Genomic DNA, 22,500 nt, shown 5'->3' on the forward strand with positions numbered 1-22,500 from the left:
TCCTTCCTCTTCCCTCCTCCTAGATTAACAGGCTGGGTGTGTCTCCTGTCTGTCTCCTTCCTCTTCCATCCTCCTAGATTAACAGGCTGGGTGTGTCTCCTGTCTGTCTCCTTCCTCTTCCCTCCTCCTAGATTAACAGGCTGGGTGTGTCTCCTGTCTGTCTCCTTCCTCTTCCCTCCTCCTAGATTAACAGGCTGGGTGTGTCCCCTGTCTGTGTCCTTCTAGATTAACAGGCTGGGTGTGTCCCTTGTCTGTCTCCTTCCTCTTCCCTCCTCCTAGATTAAGAGGCTGGGTGTGTCTCCTGTCTGTCTCCTTCCTCTTCCCTCCTCCTAGATTAACAGGCTGGGTGTGTCTCATGTCTGTCTCCTTCCTCTTCCCTCCTCCTAGATTAACAGGCTGGGTGTGTCTCCTGTCTGTCTCCTTCCTCTTCCCTCCTCCTAGATTAACAGGCTGGGTGTGTCTCCTGTCTGTCTCCTTCCTGTTCTCTCCTCCTGGATTAACAGGCTGGGTGTGCCCCCTGTCTGTCTCCTCCTAGATTAAGAGGCTGGGTGTGTCCCCTGTCTGTCTCCTTCCTCTTCCCCCCTCCTGGATTAACAGGCTGGGTGTGTCTCCTGTCTGTCTCCTTCCTCTTCCCTCCTCCTAGATTAACAGGCTGGGTGTGTCTCCTGTCTGTCTCCTTCCTCTTCCATCCTCCTAGATTAACAGGCTGGGTGTGTCTCCTGTCTGTCTCCTTCCTCTTCCATCCTCCTAGATTAACAGGCTGGGTGTGTCCCCTGCCTGTCTCCTTACTCTGCCCTCCTCCTAGATTAACAGGCTGGGTGTGTCGTCTATCTGCCTCCTTCCTGTTCTCTCCTCCTGGATTAACAGGCTGGGTGTGTCCCCTGTCTGTCTCCTCCTAGATTAACAGGCTGGGTGTGTCTCCTGTCTGTCTCCTTCCTGTTCTCTCCTCCTGGATTAACAGGCTGGGTGTGTCTCCTGTCTGTCTCCTTCCTCTTCCCTCCTCCTAGATTAACAGGCTGGGTGTGTCTCCTGTCTGTCTCCTTCCTCTTCCCTCCTCCTAGATTAACAGGCTGGGTGTGTCTCCTGTCTGTCTCCTTCCTGTTCTCTCCTCCTAGATTAACAGGCTGGGTGTGTCTCCTGTCTGTCTCCTTCCTCTTCCCTCCTCCTAGATTAACAGGCTGGGTGTGTCTCCTGTCTGTCTCCTTCCTCTTCCCTCCTCCTAGATTAACAGGCTGGGTGTGTCTCCTGTCTGTCTCCTTCCTCTTCCCTCCTCCTAGATTAACAGGCTGGGTGTGTCCCCTGTCTGTCTCCTTCTAGATTAACAGGCTGGGTGTGTCCCTTGTCTGTCTCCTTCCTCTTCCCTCCTCCTAGATTAAGAGGCTGGGTGTGTCTCCTGTCTGTCTCCTTCCTCTTCCCTCCTCCTAGATTAACAGGCTGGGTGTGTCTCATGTCTGTCTCCTTCCTCTTCCCTCCTCCTAGATTAACAGGCTGGGTGTGTCTCCTGTCTGTCTCCTTCCTCTTCCCTCCTCCTAGATTAACAGGCTGGGTGTGTCTCCTGTCTGTCTCCTTCCTGTTCTCTCCTCCTGGATTAACAGGCTGGGTGTGCCCCCTGTCTGTCTCCTCCTAGATTAAGAGGCTGGGTGTGTCCCCTGTCTGTCTCCTTCCTCTTCCCCCCTCCTGGATTAACAGGCTGGGTGTGTCTCCTGTCTGTCTCCTTCCTCTTCCCTCCTCCTGGATTAACAGGCTGGGTGTGTTGTCTATCTGCTTCCTTCCTGTTCTCTCCTCCTGGATTAACAGGCTGGGTGTGTCTCCTGTCTGTCTCCTTCCTCTTCCCCCCTCCTAGATTAACAGGCTGGGTGTGTCCCCTGTCTGTCTCCTTCCTCTTCCCTCCTCCTAGATTAACAGGCTGGGTGTGTCCCCTGTCTCTCCTTCCTCTTCCCCCCTCCTGGATTAACAGGCTGGGTGCGTCCCCTGTCTGTCTCCTTCCTCTTCCCTCCTCCTAGATTAACAGGCTGGGTGTGTCCCCTGTCTCTCCTTCCTCTTCCCCCCTCCTGGATTAACAGGCTGGGTGTGTCCCCTGTCTGTCTCCTTCCTCTTCCCCCCTCCTGGATTAACAGGCTGGGTGTGTCCCCTGTCTGTCTCCTTCCTCTTCCCTCCTCCTGGATTAACAGGATGGGTGTGTCTCCTGTCTGTCTCCTTCCTCTTCCCTCCTCCTGGATTAACAGGATGGGTGTGTCCCCTGTCCGTCTCCTTCCTCTTCCCTCCTCCTAGATTAACAGGCTGGGTGTGTCCCCTGTCTGTCTCCTTCCTCTTCCCTCCTCCTAGATTAAGAGGCTGGGTGTGTCCCCTGTCTGTCTCCTTCCTCTTCCCTCCTCCTGGATTAACAGGATGGGTGTGTCCCCTGTCCGTCTCCTTCCTCTTCCCTCCTCCTAGATTAACAGGCTGGGTGTGTCTCCTGTCTGTCTCCTTCCTGTTCTCTCCTCCTGGATTAACAGGCTGGGTGTGTCGTCTATCTGCCTCCTTCCTGTTCTCTCCTCCTGGATTAACAGGCTGGGTGTGTCCCCTGTCTGTCACCTTCCTCTTCCCTCCTCCTAGATTAAGAGGCTGGGTGTGTCCCCTGTCTGTCTCCTTCCTCTTCCCCCCTCCTGGATTAACAGGCTGGGTGTGTCCCCTGTCTGTCTCCTTCCTCTTCCCCCCTCCTGGATTAACAGGCTGGGTGTGTCCCCTGTCTGTCTCCTCCTAGATTAACAGGCTGGGTGTGTCCCCTGTCTGTCTCCTTCCTCTTCCCTCCTCCTAGATTAAGAGGCTGGGTGTGTCTCCTGTCTGTCTCCTTCCTCTTCCCTCCTCCTAGATTAACAGGCTGGGTGTGTCCCCTGTCTGTCTCCTTCCTCTTCCCTCCTCCTAGATTAACAGGCTGGGTGTGTCCCCTGTCTGTCTCCTTCCTCTTCCCTCCTCCTAGATTAACAGGCTGGGTGTGTCTCCTGTCTGTCTCCTTCCTCTTCCCTCCTCCTAGATCAACAGGCTGGGTGTGCATCCCAAATATCACCCTATACAGTTTGTTCTGGTCCCTTTTGTCATTGGTCAAAAGTAGTACACTATATATGGATAGGGTGCAGCTATGTCCAGCTGCAGTTGATCATCACTGTGGTGTTTTAACACCGTTGTAATGTTGTCATAGATTCATGTTGAGACATAAAAGTCTCTGCGTTAGCCATTCAACCTCTCTCCTAGGGTTAATACTCGCTGCTGGTGTTGACAGTAGATCTACACAACTTTAGTATGAAATTACATAATTAATAATAATAATAATAATAATAGATAATAATAATAATAATAATAATAATGATAATAATGATAATAATAATAATTAATAATAATAATATTAATAGATAATAATAATAATAATAATAATAATAATGATAATAATAATAATAATTAATAATAATAATAATAATAATTAATAATAATAATGATAATAATGATAATAATAATAATGATAATAATAATAATAATTAATAATAATAATAATAATAATTAATAATAATAATAATAATAATGATAATAATGATAATAATAATAATAATAATAATAATAATAATAATAGATAATAATAATAATAATTAATAATATTAATATTAATAGATAATAATAATAATAATAATAATAATAATAATAATAATAATAATAATAATAATAATAATAATAATAATAATAATAATAATAATAATAGATAATAATAATAGATAATAATAATAATCATAATCATAATAAATAATAATAATTCCCGGGATTATATTGTGACATAGTTATGGTTGAGTGTGTCATTATTATTTTTTTAAACTAGGTTTGTGGTTGTGCTGAATCTCTGTGTCCCTTTGTCACCTGGGGGTGGTGTAATATATATTTTGTCGTATTGTCACATACATTTTCCCAGAAGACCGTAATGAATGCATTTTGTGTGACATCACTGGGTTTGATCTGAAGCTCATTATCTGTCAGCTGTGATTGGTTTGGACCCAGAGGTTTAAAATGTCATTTCCTTTCATGACTATTTTTCGATGAAATGATTGGGTACATTATCAGTTATCAACATATTGCTTACCATTACCAAGTACATTGTCATCCCCCGATTTCAATTTCAATTCAAGGGGCTTTATTGTCATGGGAAACATATGTTTACGTTACCAAAGCAAGTGAAATAGATAATAAACAAAAGTGAAATTAACAATAAAAAATGTACGGTAAACATTAAACTCATAAAAGTTCCAAAATAAAAAATAAATTTCAAATGTCATATTATGTCTTTATAAATATACAGTGTTGTAATGATATGCAAATAGTTAAAGTACAAATGGGAAAATAAATAAACATAAATATGGGTTGTATTTACAATGGTGTTTGTTCTTCACTGGTTGCCCTTCTCTTGAGGAAACAGGTCACGAATCTTGCTGCTGTGATGGCACACTGTGGTATTTCAACCAATAGATATGGGAGTTTATCAAAATTGTGTGTGTAATCTAAGGGAAATATGTGTCTCTAATATGGACAAACATTTGGCAGGAGGTTAGGAAGTGCAGATCAGTTTCCACCTCATTTTGTGGGCAGTGTGCTTTTGAGAGCCATGTCTGCCTACTTTCTCAATAGCAAGGCTATTAGCTATCAATAGCTATGCTCACCGAGTCTGTACATAGTCAAAGCTTTAATACATTTTGGGTCAGTCACAATGGTTCAGGTATTCTGCCGCTGTGTACTCTCTGTTTAGGGCCAAATATAACATCCTCCGTCTCTCTCTCAGGCTAGAATAGGTCATTCTATGACATACCGTATATTTAATCTTGTTTCTCCCTCCACCCCCTAGGGATTCCTAAAGGACTGTCCCAGCGGCAACCTGAACGTCGAGGAGTTCAAGAAGATCTACGCCAACTTCTTCCCGTACGGAGATGCCTCCAAGTTCGCCGAGCACGTCTTCCGAACGTTTGACACCAACAACGACGGCACCATCGACTTCCGGGAGTTCATCATCGCGCTGAGTGTCACGTCACGGGGAAAGCTGGAGCAGAAACTGAAGTGGGCCTTCAGCATGTATGACCTGGATGGGAATGGGTACATCAGCCGTGATGAGATGCTGGAGATCGTACAGGTGAGACATGGGATTTGTAGTCCTTGTGGAGGTCGTACAGGTGAGACATGGGATTTGTAGTCCTTGTGGAGGTCGTACAGGTGAGACATGTAGTCCTGACGGAGATCATACAGGTGAGACATGGGATTTGTAGTCCTTGTGGAGGTCGTACAGGTGAGACATGGGATTTGTAGTCTTTGTGGAGGTCGTACAGGTGAGACACGTAGTCCTGACGGAGATCATACAGGTGAGACATGGGATTTGTAGTCCTTGTGGGGGTTGTACAGGTGAGACTGTCCATTTCAGTTTCTGCTCCAGCTTGCCCAGCTTGTTTTCTGTAGTCAATGCTTCTCATTCAGAAGTGGATGAAGACTTCCTCCTGGTTCCTCTCTAGGTGTCTTCCTAGGTTCCTGTCTTCCGCTGAGTTTTCCCTAGCCACTGTGCTTCTGCATCTGCATTGCTTGCTCTTTGGGGTTTCATGCTGGGTTTCTGTAAAGCTCTTTGGGGTTTCATGCTGGGTTTCTGTAAAGCTCTTTGGGGTTTCATGCTGGGTTTCTGTAAAGCTCTTTGGGGTTTCATGCTGGGTTTCTGTAAAGCTCTTTGTGACAACTGCTGATGTAAAAAGGGATTCATAAAATACAGTTGAATTTGATTTAACTAGGCAAGTCAGGTAAGAACACATTCTTATTAACAATGACGGCCTAGGAACAGTTAACTGCCTTGTTTTTACCTTGTCAGCTCAGGGATTCGATCTAGCAACCTTTCGGTTACTGGCCCAAAGCTCTAACCACTAGGCTACCTGCCGCCCCTGAACAATTGGTGAACAGACACACCAGTTATGTTGAGGGGAAGGAGATCCTACAGGAGAATAGACACACCAGTTATGATGAGGGGAAGGAGATCCTACAGGAGAATAGACACACCAGTTATGATGAGGGGAAGGAGATCCTACAGGAGAATAGACACACCAGTTATGATGAGGGAAGGAGATCCTACAGGAGAACAGACACACCAGTTATGATGAGGGAAGGAGATCCTACAGGAGAATAGACACACCAGTTATGTTGAGGGGAAGGAGATCCTACAGGAGAATAGACACACCAGTTATGATGAGGGAAGGAGATCCTACAGGAGAATAGACACACCAGTTATGTTGAGGGGAAGGAGATCCTACAGGAGAACAGACACACCAGTTATGATGAGGGAAGGAGATCCTACAGGAGAATAGACACACCAGTTATGATGAAGGGAAGGAGATCCTACAGGAGAATAGACACACCAGTTATGATGAGGGAAGGAGATCCTACAGGAGAATAGACACACCAGTTATGATGAGGGAAGGAGATCCTACAGGAGAATAGACACACCAGTTATGATGAAGGGAAGGAGATCCTACAGGAGAATAGACACACCAGTTATGATGAGGGAAGGAGATCCTACAGGAGAATAGACACACCAGTTATGATGAAGGGAAGGAGATCCTACAGGAGAATAGACACACCAGTTATGATGAGGGAAGGAGATCCTACAGGAGAAACAGAGCAAACAGGGAGACAGTTTTTGTGTGAGCTGTATGCAAAGAAAGAAAGTTGCGGAAAACTGGTCATTGCTAGCTTAGCCTACTGTAACAGAGGCAAACTGGTCATTGTTAGCTTAGCCTACTGTAACGGAGGCAAACTGGTCATTGCTAGCTTAGCCTACTGTAACAGAGGCAAACTGGTCATTGTTAGCTTAGCCTACTGTAACAGAGGCAAACTGGTCATTGTTAGCTTAGCCTACTGTAACAGAGGCAAACTGGTCATTGTTAGCTTAGCCTACTGTAACAGAGGCAAACTGGTCATTGTTAGCTTAGCCTACTGTAACGGAGGCAATCTGGTCATTGTTAGCTTAGCCTACTGTAACAGAGGCAAACTGGTCATTGTTATCTTAGCCTACTGTAACAGAGGCAAACTTGTCATTGTTAGCTTAGCCTACTGTAACAGAGGCAAACTGGTCATTGTTAGCTTAGCCTACTGTAACAGAGGCAAACTGGTCATTGCTAGCTTAGCCTACTGTAACAGAGGCAAACTGGTCATTGTTAGCTTAGCCTACTGTAACAGAGGCAAACTGGTCATTGCTAGCTTAGCCTACAATAGCAGAGTCCTGCTGTAGTATAGTTCACTGTATCACAATTCCAGTGGGTCAGAAGTTAACATACAGTAAGTTGACTGTGCCTTTAAACATTTAAAAAGCTTGGAAAATTCAGGTTGGAGACTCGTTCTGTCTCCTAGAGATGAACGTACTGCGAAAATTGCAAATCAATCGCAGAACAACAGCAAAGGACCTTGTGAAGATGCTGGAGGAAGCAGGTACAAAATCATCTATATCCACAGTAAAAACGAGTCCTATATTGACATAACCTAAAAGGGCTGCTCAGCAAGGAAGAGTAGAACCTCCTTAAAAATGCCAGACTTTAATTTTGGTTTGCAACTGCACATGGGGATCGTACTTTTTGGAGAATTGGACACTGTGCTATCTAACCTCCAAACGAGCTTCAATGCCATACAACACTTCCGTGGCCTCCAACTGCTCTTAAACGCTAGTAAAACCAAATGCATGCTTTTCAACCGTTCGCTGCCTGCACCCGCACGCCTGAAAAGCATCACCACCCTGGATGGTTCCGACCTTGAATATGTGGACATCTATAAGTACCTAGGTGTCTGTCGAGACTGTAAACTCTCCTTCCAGACTCATATCAAACATCTCCAATCGAAAATCAAATCAAGAGTCGGCTTTCTATTCCGCAGAAAAGCCTCCTTCACTCACGCCGCCAAACTTACCCTAGTAAAACTGACTATCCTACCGATACTCGACTTCGGCGATGTCATCTACAAAATTGCTTCCAACACTCTACTCAGCAAACTGGATGCAGTTTATCACTGTGCCATCCGTTTTGTCACTAAAGTACCTTATACCACCCACCACTGCGACTTGTATGCTCTAGTCGCCTGGCCCTCGCTACATATTCATCGCCAGACCCACTGGCTCCAGGTCATCTACAAGTCCATGTTAGGTAAAGCTCCGCCTTATCTCAGTTCACTGGTCACGATGGCAACACCCATCCGTAGCACGCGCTCCAGCAGGTGTATCTCACTGATCATCCCTAAAGCCAACACCTCATTTGGCCGCCTTTCGTTCCAGTACTCTGCTGCCTGTGACTGGAACGAATTGCAAAAATCGCTGAAGTTGGAGACTTTTATCTCCCTCACCAACTTCAAACATCAGCTATCCGAGCAGCTAACCGATCGCTGCAGCTGTACATAGTCTATTGGTAAATAGCTCACCCTTTTCACCTACCTCATTCCCATACTGTTTTTATACTGTTATTATTTATTTATTTTTCTGCTCTTTTGCACACCAATATCTCTACCTGTACATGCCCATCTGATCATTTATCACTCCAGTGTTAATCTGCAAAATTGTATTATTCGCCTACCTCCTCATGCCTTTTGCACACATTGTATATAGACTGCCCATTTTTTTCTACTGTGTTATTGACTTGCTAATTGTTTATTCCATGTGTAACTCTGTGTTGTCTGTTCACACTGCTATGCTTTATCTTGGCCAGGTCGCAGTTGCAAATGAGAACTTGTTCTCAACTAGCCTACCTGGTTAAATAAAGGTGAAATAAAAAATAAATAAAAAATAAAATAATAAAATTAAAAAAAATAAAAAAAATAAACGTCCTCTGGTCTGATGAAACAAAAATAGAACTGTTTGGCCATAATGACCATCGTTATGTTTGAAGGAAAAGGGGGAGGCTTGCAAGCCGAAGAACTGCAGGAGGGACTGGTGCAACTCACAAAATAGATTGCATCATAAGGCAGGAAAATTATGTGGATATATTGAAGGAACATCTCAAGACATCAGTCAGGAAGTTAAAGCTTGGTCGCAAATGGGTCTTCCAAATGGACAATGACCCCAAACATACTTCCAAATGGGTCTTCCAAATGGACAATAACCCCAAGCATTCTTCCAAAGTTGTTGCAAAATGGCTTAAGGACAACAAAGTCAAGGTATTGGAGGGGCCATCAGAAATCCCTGACCTCAATCATATAGAAAACTTGTGGGTAGAACTGAAAACGTGTGTGCGAGCAAGGAGGCCTACAAACCTGACTCAGTTACACCAGCTCTGTCAGGAGGAATGGGCCAAAATTCACCCAACTTATTGTGGGAAGCTTGTGGAAGGCTGCCCGAAACGTTTGATCCAAGTTAAACAATTGAAAGGCAATGCTACCAAACACTAATTGAGTGTATGTAAACTTCTGACCCACTGGGAATGTGATGAAAGAAATAATAGCTGAAATAAATCATTCTCTCTACTATTATTCTGACATTTCACATTCTTAAAATGAAGTGGTGATCCTAACTGACCTAAAACAGGTTATTTTTACTCTGATTAAATGTCAGGAAATGTGAAATACCCATCAAACAGAATCTGGATGTCCTAAAGTAGGGTCTTGTTACTCTGATAATCATTGAACATTTGAGAATTTGGACGTCCCCCAAAAAAATAGACATTTTAAGTCATAAACCATGCAGGCCATGAAGCCGTCATCATCTGACGGAAGATTTAAACAGGGAAACTTGCCAATATTTTAGATGTGGAACACAGTGGTGTTGTACCTCTTCTAATCTCAGTTTAAAGGTCCAGTCTCAATGGATAACAGATCCTTAGATTGACAGACAGAGAATTCAGAATACCCGCCCCCCCCTAGTGGTGAGACTCGGGAACAACTAGGGTTACAAAACTACTGGTATTTTACCAAAGTTACCTTAATCTTCAGTAAATCTGGTAATTAACAGAAAATCTATGGCAATCTATAATTTTCAGAATTGATACTTTAATAACTTTTAAAAATATATATATATATTCATATATAGTATTCATGTATTCATGAATATATGTATTCAGGGCAGCAAGTAGCCTAGTGGTTAGAGCGTTGGGCCAGTAACCAGAAGTTTCCGAGTCCCCGAGCTGACAAGGTAAAAAATCTGTCATTCTATCCCTGAACAAGGCAGTTAACCCACTGTTCCCCGGTAGGCCGTCATTGAAAATGAGAATTTGTTCTCAACTGGCTTTCCTAGTTAAATAAATAATGTATTTTATCGGTGTCCATGGTGTCATTGAGGTTTTAATAGATAGACCACCACGGTTCAAGAGAAAATAGCCCAATGAATGAAAAAAAAGCATTGAATCAACAATGGCATTATTTCACATGAACTCTTTCACAACTGCAACCATTTTGATACTGAAACATTGACAACAAATACATATTGACACAGTCAAATAAAACACTAAATATTGAGGATATTTCACACTGAAACCCTCATGTTAAACACTAATGGTTGATGGTTTATATTTAAGATAATGTTTTACAGCTTCGTCTTTCTATTTTATGTAATACTTTTAGGATTTGATATATTTGACCTGTGATAAGGCAAAAAGGCCAGAGATGAATACACTGTGATCAGCTGAAGTACCCAAAATGGCCACTAGATGTCTTTGAACTTTACCAACATCCTGGTAGTTTACTGGCAAATTTAGAAAGTTTCCAGTAGTATACCCTTCCTTTGCAGGCATGTTGACAGTTTGTATTTTAGCCAGTAAAGAGGTTAGATAGGAATGGCCTTTAATATTTGGTGCCAGTTACTACGTTATTCATCATGTTTAGCTGAAGGAGCGAGTAACAAGAGAGAAAGAGACAGACAGGCAGACAGACAGACAGGCAGGCAGGCAGACAGACAGACACGGGTTCTGTATTGTTCTGAGAGCATGTACGGCTACATGCACTGTGTGCTCCAGGATTAGTGAGTTAAATTTAACCCGGGTTTATCCCTCAGTGTGCAGAATACTGGGATTATCCCCTGGTTATGCTCTGTTGAATGAGAGAAGGAGAGACAGAGGGGGAGAGGAGGAGAGAGGGAGAGGAAGGAGAGAGGGAGAGGAAGGAGAGACGGAGGGGAGGAGAGAGGGAGAGGAAGGAGAGAGGGAGAGGAAGGAGAGACAGAGGGGAGGAGAGAGGGAGAGGAAGGAGAGACGGAGGGGAGGAGAGACGGAGGGGAGGAGAGAGGTAGAGGAAGGAGAGACGGAGGGGAGGAGAGACTGAGGGGAGGACAGAGGGAGAGGAAGGAGAGACAGAGGGGAGGAGAGACAGAGGGGAGGAGAGAGGTAGAGGAAGGAGAGACGGAGGGGAGGAGAGACGGAGGGGAGGACAGAGGGAGAGGAAGGAGAGACGGAGGGGAGGAGAGACGGAGGGGAGGAGAGAGGGAGAGGAAGGAGAGACAGAGGAGAGAGGGAGGGGGAGGAGAGACAGAGGGGAGGAGAGAGGGAGGGGAGGAGAGATGGAGGGGAGGAGAGAGGGAGAGGAAGGAGAGACAGAGGGAGGAGAGAGGGAGAGGAAGGAGAGAGGAAGAGGAAGGAGAGACGGAGGGGAGGAGAGAGGGAGAGGAAGGAGAGAGGGAGAGGAAGGAGAGACAGAGGGAAGGAGAGAGGGAGAGGAAGGAGAGAGGGAGAGGAAGGAGAGACGGAGGGGAGGAGAGACAGAGGGGAGGAGAGGGAGAGGGGGAGAGGAAGGAGAGACAGAGGGGAGGAGAGAGGGAGAGGAAGGAGAGACGGAGGGAAGGAGAGACGGAGGGAAGGAGAGAGGGAGAGGAAGGAGAGAGGGAGAGGAAGGAGAGAGGGAGAGGAAGGAGAGACAGAGGGGAGGGGAGAGGGAGAGGAAGGAGAGAGGGAGTGGAGGAGAGAGGGAGAGGAAGGAGAGAGGGAGAGGAAGGAGAGAGGGAGAGGAAGGAGAGACAGAGGGGAGGAGAGAGGTAGAGGAAGGAGAGAGGGAGAGGAAGGAGAGAGGGAGAGGAAGGAGAGAGGGAGAGGAAGGAGAGACGGAGGGGAGGAGAGACAGAGGGGAGGAGAGGGAGAGGGGGAGAGGAAGGAGAGACAGAGGGGAGGAGAGAGGGAGAGGAAGGAGAGACGGAGGGGAGGAGAGAGGGAGAGGAAGGAGAGACGGAGGGGAGGAGAGACTGAGGGGAGGAGAGAGGGAGAGGTAGGAGAGAGGGAGAGGAAGGAGAGACAGAGGGGAGGAGAGGAAGGAGAGACGGAGGGGAGGAGAGACAGAGGGGAGAAGAGAGGGAGAGGAAGGAGAGACAGAGGGGAGGAGAGACGGAGGGGAGGAGAGAGGGAGAGGAAGGAGAGACAGAGGGGAGGAGAGACGGAGGGGAGGAGAGAGGGAGAGGAAGGAGAGACAGAGGGGAGGAGAGACGGAGGGGAGGAGAGAGGGAGAGGAAGGAGACAGAGGGGAGGAGAGAGGGAGAGGATGGAGAAAGGCAGAGGAGAGAAGAGCGAGTGGGAGGGAAGAGAATGAGATAAGAGAGGAGAGGTTACGCTATTATCACTAAGTATTGGGTGATGGAGAGATATAGATGTGTGAGAGTTGGATGAGGGGTGATGAAGATAGAGAGGGACAGATAACGACAGAGGAAGGAGGGAGCTACCCTGTAAACATTATTAGGAAATCCTCGTGAACTGAGTTGTGAAAATAATGAGTGTGTGATTGTGCGTCACAAAGGCTTGGCCTCTGTCGCTGCCACACTTCACTCTGGCATAGACAACAGGAAATGTCTCCCTAATCCATATCTCAACATCACATCTGGTCAGTCAGATTTGAGAACATCCTTCAACTGAATGTAATAAATGTTGTACTTGAAAATACCTGGAAAGAACAACAGTGGCCCTTAGCTGTGGCATTCATCTTTCAAGAGTCTGGTATTTCAGTTTGCCACTTGTGATAGCATGCAATGTCCTTGTGGGATGAAAGAAACAACAAAACACTTATTCTAGAAAGGTAATAAGATATCGCTTAAGGTGCTACGCCCCCCACAATAAAACATATTTTGCATCTTCAAAGTGATAGGCATGTTGTGTAAGTTAAACGTTAGCTAGCAAAGTTAATAAAAAAAATAGCTAGCTATGCTAACATTAGCTAGCAAAGTTAATAAAAAATAGCTAGCTATGCTAACATTAGCTAGCAAAGTTCATAAAATAATTGCGAGCAATGATAAATTTAGTCCTCTCAACCTTGACAAAAGGTTGTCCTATTAATTATTTGCCTCCTTTATGAAAATCCATCCACATTAATGCACTTTAGGTCTTCTATAGCTCACATTAATAATGCACCAAGAAGAATACCCACTAGTGCATCAGTCCTAAAACGAACGTTAAAAAAACAATAGTGTGACGAAACGTGCAACCTATTATTAGTTATGCTTTACTGTGTTAGCCTACGGTGTAGGGGAGGACGACTACGTAGCTGAATCAGGCTTGTTATGCTTTACTGTGTTAGCCTACGGTGTAGGGGGGGGCGACTACGTAGCTGAATCAGGCTTGTTATGCTTTACTGTGTTAGCCTACGGTGTAGGGGGGGGCGACTACGTAGCTGAATCAGGCTTGTTATGCTTTACTGTGTTAGCCTACGGTGTAGGGGGGGGCGACTACGTAGCTGAATCAGGCTTGTTATGCTTTACTGTGTTAGCCTACGGTGTAGGGGAGGACGACTACGTAGCTGAATCAGGCTTGTTATGCTTTACTGTGTTAGCCTACGGTGTAGGGGAGGACGACTACGTAGCTGAATCAGGCTTGTTATGCTTTACTGTGTTAGCCTACGGTGTAGGGGGGGGTGACTACGTAGCTGAATCAGGCTTGTTATGCTTTACTGTGTTAGCCTACGGTGTAGGGGAGAACGACTACGTAGCTGAATCAGGCTTGTTATGCTTTACTGTGTTAGCCTACGGTGTAGGGGAGGACGACTACGTAGCTGAATCAGGCTTGTTATGCTTTACTGTGTTAGCCTACGGTGTAGGGGAGGACGACTACGTAGCTGAATCAGGCTTGTTATGCTTTACTGTGTTAGCCTACGGTGTAGGGGAGGACGACTACGTAGCTGAATCAGGCTTGTTATGCTTTACTGTGTTAGCCTACGGTGTAGGGGAGGACGACTACGTAGCTGAATCAGGCTTGTTATGCTTTACTGTGTTAGCCTACGGTGTAGGGGAGGACGACTACGTAGCTGAATCAGGCTTGTTATGCTTTACTGTGTTAGCCTACGGTGTAGGGGAGGGCGACTACGTAGCTGAATCAGGCTTGTTATGCTTTACTGTGTTAGCCTACGGTGTAGGGGAGGGCGACTACGTAGCTGAATCAGGCTTGTTATGCTTTACTGTGTTAGCCTACGGTGTAGGGGGGCGACTACGTAGCTGAATCAGGCTTGTTATGCTTTACTGTGTTAGCCTACGGTGTAGGGGAGGGCGACTACGTAGCTGAATCAGGCTTGTTATGCTTTACTGTGTTAGCCTACGGTGTAGGGGAGGACGACTACGTAGCTGAATCAGGCTTGTTATGCTTTACTGTGTTAGCCTACGGTGTAGGGGAGGACGACTACGTAGCTGAATCAGGCTTGTTATGCTTTACTGTGTTAGCCTACGGTGTAGGGGGCGACTACGTAGCTGAATCAGGCTTGTTATGCTTTACTGTGTTAGCCTACGGTGTAGGGGGACTACGTAGCTGAATCAGGCTTGTTATGCTTTACTGTGTTAGCCTACGGTGTAGGGGGAGGGCGACTACGTAGCTGAATCATGCTTGTTATGCTTTACTGTGTTAGCCTACGGTGTAGGGGAGGGCGACTACGTAGCTGAATCATGCTTGTTATGCTTTACTGTGTTAGCCTACGGTGTAGGGGAGGGCGACTACGTAGCTGAATCAGGCTTGTTATGCTTTACTGTGTTAGCCTACGGTGTAGGGGGGGGCGACTACGTAGCTGAATCAGGCTTGTTATGCTTTACTGTGTTAGCCTACGGTGTAGGGGGGGGCGACTACGTAGCTGAATCAGGCTTGTTATGCTTTACTGTGTTAGCCTACGGTGTAGGGGAGGGCGACTACGTAGCTGAATCAGGCTTGTTATGCTTTACTGTGTTAGCCTACGGTGTAGGGGAGGACGACTACGTAGCTGAATCAGGCTTGTTATGCTTTACTGTGTTAGCCTACGGTGTAGGGGAGGGTGACTACGTAGCTGAATCAGGCTTGTTATGCTTTACTGTGTTAGCCTACGGTGTAGGGGAGGGCGACTACGTAGCTGAATCAGGCTTGTTATGCTTTACTGTGTTAGCCTACGGTGTAGGGGAGGGTGACTACGTAGCTGAATCAGGCTTGTTATGCTTTACTGTGTTAGCCTACGGTGTAGGGGAGGGTGACTACGTAGCTGAATCAGGCTTGTTATGCTTTACTGTGTTAGCCTACGGTGTAGGGGAGGACGACTACGTAGCTGAATCAGGCTTGTTATGCTTTACTGTGTTAGCCTACGGTGTAGGGGAGGACGACTACGTAGCTGAATCAGGCTTGTTATGCTTTACTGTGTTAGCCTACGGTGTAGGGGAGGGTGACTACGTAGCTGAATCAGGCTTGTTATGCTTTACTGTGTTAGCCTACGGTGTAGGGGGAGGGCGACTACGTAGCTGAATCAGGCTTGTTATGCTTTACTGTGTTAGCCTACGGTGTAGGGGAGGGTGACTACGTAGCTGAATCAGGCTTGTTATGCTTTACTGTGTTAGCCTACGGTGTAGGGGAGGACGACTACGTAGCTGAATCAGGCTTGTTATGCTTTACTGTGTTAGCCTACGGTGTAGGGGAGGACGACTACGTAGCTGAATCAGGCTTGTTATGCTTTACTGTGTTAGCCTACGGTGTAGGGGGGGGCGACTACGTAGCTGAATCAGGCTTGTTATGCTTTACTGTGTTAGCCTACGGTGTAGGGGGGCGACTACGTAGCTGAATCAGGCTTGTTATGCTTTACTGTGTTAGCCTACGGTGTAGGGGGAGGGCGACTACGTAGCTGAATCATGCTTGTTATGCTTTACTGTGTTAGCCTACGGTGTAGGGGAGGGCGACTACGTAGCTGAATCATGCTTGTTATGCTTTACTGTGTTAGCCTACGGTGTAGGGGAGGGCGACTACGTAGCTGAATCAGGCTTGTTATGCTTTACTGTGTTAGCCTACGGTGTAGGGGGCGACTACGTAGCTGAATCAGGCTTGTTATGCTTTACTGTGTTAGCCTACGGTGTAGGGGGGGGCGACTACGTAGCTGAATCAGGCTTGTTATGCTTTACTGTGTTAGCCTACGGTGTAGGGGAGGGCGACTACGTAGCTGAATCAGGCTTGTTATGCTTTACTGTGTTAGCCTACGGTGTAGGGGAGGACGACTACGTAGCTGAATCAGGCTTGTTATGCTTTACTGTGTTAGCCTACGGTGTAGGGGAGGGTGACTACGTAGCTGAATCAGGCTTGTTATGCTTTACTGTGTTAGCCTACGGTGTAGGGGAGGGCGACTACGTAGCTGAATCAGGCTTGTTATGCTTTACTGTGTTAGCCTACGGTGTAGGGAGGGTGACTACGTAGCTGAATCAGGCTTGTTATGCTTTACTGTGTTAGCCTACGGTGTAGGGGAGGGTGACTACGTAGCTGAATCAGGCTTGTTATGCTTTACTGTGTTAGCCTACGGTGTAGGGGAGGACGACTACGTAGCTGAATCAGGCTTGTTATGCTTTACTGTGTTAGCCTACGGTGTAGGGGAGGACGACTACGTAGCTGAATCAGGCTTGTTATGCTTTACTGTGTTAGCCTACGGTGTAGGGAGGGTGACTACGTAGCTGAATCAGGCTTGTTATGCTTTACTGTGTTAGCCTACGGTGTAGGGGGAGGGCGACTACGTAGCTGAATCAGGCTTGTTATGCTTTACTGTGTTAGCCTACGGTGTAGGGGAGGGTGACTACGTAGCTGAATCAGGCTTGTTATGCTTTACTGTGTTAGCCTACGGTGTAGGGGAGGGCGACTACGTAGCTGAATCAGGCTTGTTATGCTTTACTGTGTTAGCCTACGGTGTAGGGGAGGACGACTACGTAGCTGAATCAGGCTTGTTATGCTTTACTGTGTTAGCCTACGGTGTAGGGGGGGGGCGACTACGTAGCTGAATCAGGCTTGTTAGTGATGACCAAAACACTGCATGCACTGGAGCTCTTGCAGGAAATGATGCATCCCAAAATTGCACCATATTCCCTATTTAAGACCCATAGGGTTCTGGTCAAAAGTAGTGCACTATATAGGGAATAGGGCTCTGGTCTAAAGTAGTGCACTATATAGGGAATAGGGCTCTGGTCTAAAGTAGTACACTATATAGGGAATAGGGCTCTGGTCTAAACTAGTACACTATATAGGGAATAGGGTGCCATTTGGGACAGACAGCTCTCAGGGGGTCTTGTGATACGCAGATAGAGGACGGATGAGATCGATACAGAAAGCTTTGCTCTATTCAGTCTTCAGCGCTGACTCAAGTGGATTTCCCTCTCCATGTTATCTGTCACTCCCTCTTCCCATTAAACCATCCAATCATATCTCTCTCTCTCTGTTGTCACTCCCTCTTTCCATTAAACCATCCAATCATATCTCTCTCTCTCTCTCTGTTGTCACTCCCTCTTCCCATTAAACCATCCAATCATATCTCTCTCTCTCTCTCTGTTGTCACTCCCTCTTTCCATTAAACCATCCAATCATATCTCTCTCTCTCTCTGTTGTCACTCCCTCTTCCCATTAAACCATCCAATCATATCTCTCTCTCTCTCTGTTGTCACTCCCTCTTCCCATTAAACCATCCAATCATATCTCTCTCTCTCTCTGTTGTCACTCCCTCTTCCCATTAAACCATCCAATCATATCTCTCTCTCTCTGTTGTCACTCCCTCTTTCCATTAAACCATCCAATCATATCTCTCTCTCTCTCTCTGTTGTCACTCCCTCTTCCCATTAAACCATCCAATCATATCTCTCTCTCTCTCTGTTCTTACTCCCTCTTCCCATTAAACCATCCAATCATATCTCTCTCTCTGTTGTCACTCCCTCTTTCCATTAAACCATCCAATCCTATCTCTCTCTCTCTGTTGTCACTCCCTCTTCCCATTAAACCATCCAATCATATCTCTCTCTCTTTTGTCACTCCCTCTTTCCATTAAACCATCCAATCATATCTCTCTCTCTGTTGTCACTCCCTCTTTCCATTAAAACATCCAATCCTATCTCTCTCTCTCTGTTGTCACTCCCTCTTCCCATTAAACCATCCAATCCGATCTCTCTCTCTCTCTGTTGTCACTCCCTTTTCCCATTAAACCATCCAATCATATCTCTCTCTCTGTTGTCACTCCCTCTTCCCATTAAACCATCCAATCCTATCTCTCTCTCTCTGTTGTCACTCCCTTTTCCCATTAAACCATCCAATCATATCTTTCTCTCTCTGTTATCACTCCCTTTTCCCATTAAACCATCCAATCATATCTTTCTCTCTCTGTTGTCACTCCCTTTTCCCATTAAACCATCCAATCCTATCTCTCTCTCTCTGTTGTCACTCCCTTTTCCCATTAAACCATCCAATCATATCTTTCTCTCTCTGTTGTCACTCCCTCTTCCCATTAAACCATCCAATCCTATCTCTCTCTCTCTGTTGTCACTCCCTCTTCCCATTAAACCATCCAATCATATCTCTCTCTCTCTCTGTTGTCACTCCCTTTTCCCATTAAACCATCCAATCATATCTTTCTCTCTCTGTTGTCACTCCCTCTTCCCATTAAACCATCCAATCCTATCTCTCTCTCTCTGTTGTCACTCCCTTTTCCCATTAAACCATCCAATCATATCTTTCTCTCTCTGTTGTCACTCCCTCTTCCCATTAAACCATCCAATCATATCTCTCTGTCTCTCTCTGTTGTCACTCCCTCTTTCCATTAAACCATCCAATCCTATCTCTCTCTCTCTCTGTTGTCACTCCCTTTTCCCATTAAACCATCCAATCATATCTCTCTCTCTCTGTTGTCACTCCCTTTTCCCATTAAACCATCCAATCATATCTTTCTCTCTCTGTTGTCACTCCCTTTTCCCATTAAACCATCCAATCATATCTTTCTCTCTCTGTTGTCACTCCCTCTTTCCATTAAACCATCCAATCCTATCTCTCTCTCTCTGTTGTCTATCTCTCTCTCTCTCCCTCTTCCCATTAAACCATCCAATCATATCTCTCTCTCTCTGTTGTCACTCCCTCTTTCCATTAAACCATCCAATCATATCTCTCTCTCTGTTGTCACTCCCTCTTCCCATTAAACCATCCAATCATATCTCTCTCTGTTGTCACTCCCTCTTTCCATTAAACCATCCAATCCTATCTCTCATTGTTGTCACTCCCTCTTCCCATTAAACCATCCAATCATATCTCTCTCTCTCTGTTGTCACTCCCTCTTCCCATTAAACCATCCAATCCTATCTCTCTCTGTTGTCACTCCCTCTTCCATTAAACCATGTCACTCTCTCTCTGTTGTCCTCCCTCTTTCCATTAAACCATCCAATCTGTTGTCACTCCCTCTTCCCATTAAACCATCAATCTATCTCTCTCTCTGTTGTCACTCCCTCTTCCCATTAAACCATCCAATCTATCTCTCTCTCTGTTGTCACTCCTCTTCCCATTAAACCATCCAATCATATCTCTCTCTCTGTTGTCACTCCCTCTTTCCATTAAACCATCCAATCCTATCTCTCTCTCTCTGTTGTCACTCCCTCTTCCCATTAAACCATCCAATCCTATCTCTCTCTCTCTGTTGTCACTCCCTCTTCCCATTAAACCATCCAATCATATCTCTCTCTCTGTTGTCACTCCCTCTTTCCATTAAACCATCCAATCCTATCTCTCTCTCTGTTGTCACTCCCTCTTTCCATTAAACCATCCAATCATATCTCTCTCTCTCTGTTGTCACTCCCTCTTTCCATTAAACCATCCAATCTAAACCATCCAATCCTATCTCTCTCTCTGTTGTCACACCCTCTTAAACCCCATTAAACCATCCATTAAATCATCCAATCCTATCTCTCTCTCTCTCTGTTGTCACTCCCTCTTTCCATTAAACCATCCAATCCTATCTCTCTCTCTCTGTTGTCACTCCCTCTTTCCATTAAACCATCCAATCCTATCTCTCTCTCTGTTGTCACTCCCTCTTTCCATTAAACCATCCAATCATATCTCTCTCTCTCTGTTGTCACTCCCTCTTCCCATTAAACCATCCAATCATATCTTTCTCTCTCTGTTGTCACTCCCTCTTTCCATTAAACCATCCAATCCTATCTCTCTCTCTCTGTTGTCACTCCCTCTTACCATTAAACCATCCAATCCTATCTCTCTCTCTCTGTTGTCACTCCCTCTTCCCATTAAACCATCCAATCATATCTCTCTCTCTCTCTGTTGTCACTCCCTCTTTCCATTAAACCATCCAATCCTATCTCTCTCTCTCTCTGTTGTCACTCCCTCTTCCCATTAAACCATCCAATCCTATCTCTCTCTCTCTGTTGTCACTCCCTCTTTCCATTAAACCATCCAATCCTATCTCTCTCTCTCTCTGTTGTCACTCCCTCTTTCCATTAAACCATCCAATCCTATCTCTCTCTCTCTCTGTTGTCACTCCCTCTTATCAATCATATCTCTCTCTGTTGTCACTCCCTCTTCCCATTAAACCATCCAATCCTATCTCTCTCTCTCTCTGTTGTCACTCCCTCTTTCCATTAAACCATCCAATCATATCTCTCTCTCTCTCTGTTGTCACTCCCTCTTTCCATTAAACCATCCAATCCTATCTCTCTCTCTCTCTGTTGTCACTCCCTCTTCCCATTAAACCATCCAATCCTATCTCTCTCTCTCTGTTGTCACTCCCTCTTCCCATTAAACCATCCAATCATATCTCTCTCTCTGTTGTCACTCCCTCTTCCCATTAAACCATCCAATCATATCTCTCTCTCTGTTGTCACTCCCTCTTTCCATTAAACCATCCAATCCTATCTCTCTCTCTCTCTGTTGTCACTCCCTCTTCCCATTAAACCATCCAATCCTATCTCTCTCTCTCTCTGTTGTCACTCCCTCTTCCCATTAAACCATCCAATCATATCTCTCTCTCTGTTGTCACTCCCTCTTTCCATTAAACCATCCAATCCTATCTCTCTCTCTCTCTGTTGTCACTCCCTCTTTCCATTAAACCATCCAATCATATCTCTCTCTCTCTCTGTTGTCACTCCCTCTTTCCATTAAACCATCCAATCCTATCTCTCTCTCTCTGTTGTCACTCCCTCTTTCCATTAAACCATCCAATCCTATCTCTCTCTCTGTTGTCACACCCTCTTCCCATTAAACCATCCAATCATATCTCTCTCTCTGTTGTCACTCCCTCTTCCATTAAACCATCCAATCCTATCTCTCTCTCTCTGTTGTCACTCCCTCTTTCCATTAAACCATCCAATCCTATCTCTCTCTCTCTCTGTTGTCACTCCCTCTTCCCATTAAACCATCCAATCATATCTCTCTCTGCTCTTACTCTTATGTTATGACAGACCAGGACATAATCTGGAGATAGATCTACTGTCTCTATTATAGTATGACAGACCAGCTAGATCTACTGTCTCTATTATATTATGACAGACCAGCTAGACCTACTGTCTCTATTATATTATGACAGACCAGCTAGACCTACTGTCTCTATTATATTATGACAGACCAGCTAGATCTACTGTCTCTATTATATTATGACAGACCAGCTAGACCTACTGTCTCTATTATATTATGACAGACCAGCTAGATCTACTGTCTCTATTATATTATGACAGACCAGCTAGATCTACTGTCTCTATTATATTATGACAGACCAGCTAGATCTACTGTCTCTATTATATTATGACAGACCAGCTAGATCTACTGTCTCTATTATATTATGACAGACCAGCTAGATCTACTGTCTCTATTATATTATGACAGACCAGCTAGATCTACTGTCTCTATTATATTATGACAGACCAGCTAGACCTACTGTCTCTATTATATTATGACAGACCAGCTAGATCTACTGTCTCTATTATATTATGACAGACCAGCTAGATCTACTGTCTCTATTATATTATGACAGACCAGCTAGACCTACTGTCTCTATTATATTATGACAGACCAGCTAGATCTACTGTCTCTATTATATTATGACAGACCAGCTAGATCTACTGTCTCTATTATATTATGACAGACCAGCTAGATCTACTGTCTCTATTATATTATGACAGACCAGCTAGACCTACTGTCTCTATTATATTATGACAGACCAGCTAGATCTACTGTCTCTATTATATTATGACAGACCAGCTAGATCTACTGTCTCTATTATATTATGACAGACCAGCTAGATCTACTGTCTCTATTATATTATGACAGACCAGCTAGATCTACTGTCTCTATT

At 45.2% G+C, this 22,500-nt stretch overlaps 1 protein-coding gene across 1 annotated transcript in view; it reads left to right on the forward strand.

Moving 5' to 3' along the window:
• Positions 1-22,500, forward strand: part of LOC118382331 (hippocalcin-like protein 1) — a 102,351-nt gene that overhangs the window by 74,812 nt on the left and 5,039 nt on the right. Inside the window, exon 3 of the mRNA XM_052469298.1 lies at positions 4,859-5,140. Coding sequence (XP_052325258.1) covers positions 4,859-5,140 — 282 coding nt within the window. The remainder of the gene's footprint in view (positions 1-4,858; positions 5,141-22,500) is intronic.

Source organism: Oncorhynchus keta, chromosome 19 (genome assembly GCF_023373465.1).
Source record: "Oncorhynchus keta strain PuntledgeMale-10-30-2019 chromosome 19, Oket_V2, whole genome shotgun sequence".
NCBI lineage: Eukaryota > Metazoa > Chordata > Actinopteri > Salmoniformes > Salmonidae > Oncorhynchus > Oncorhynchus keta.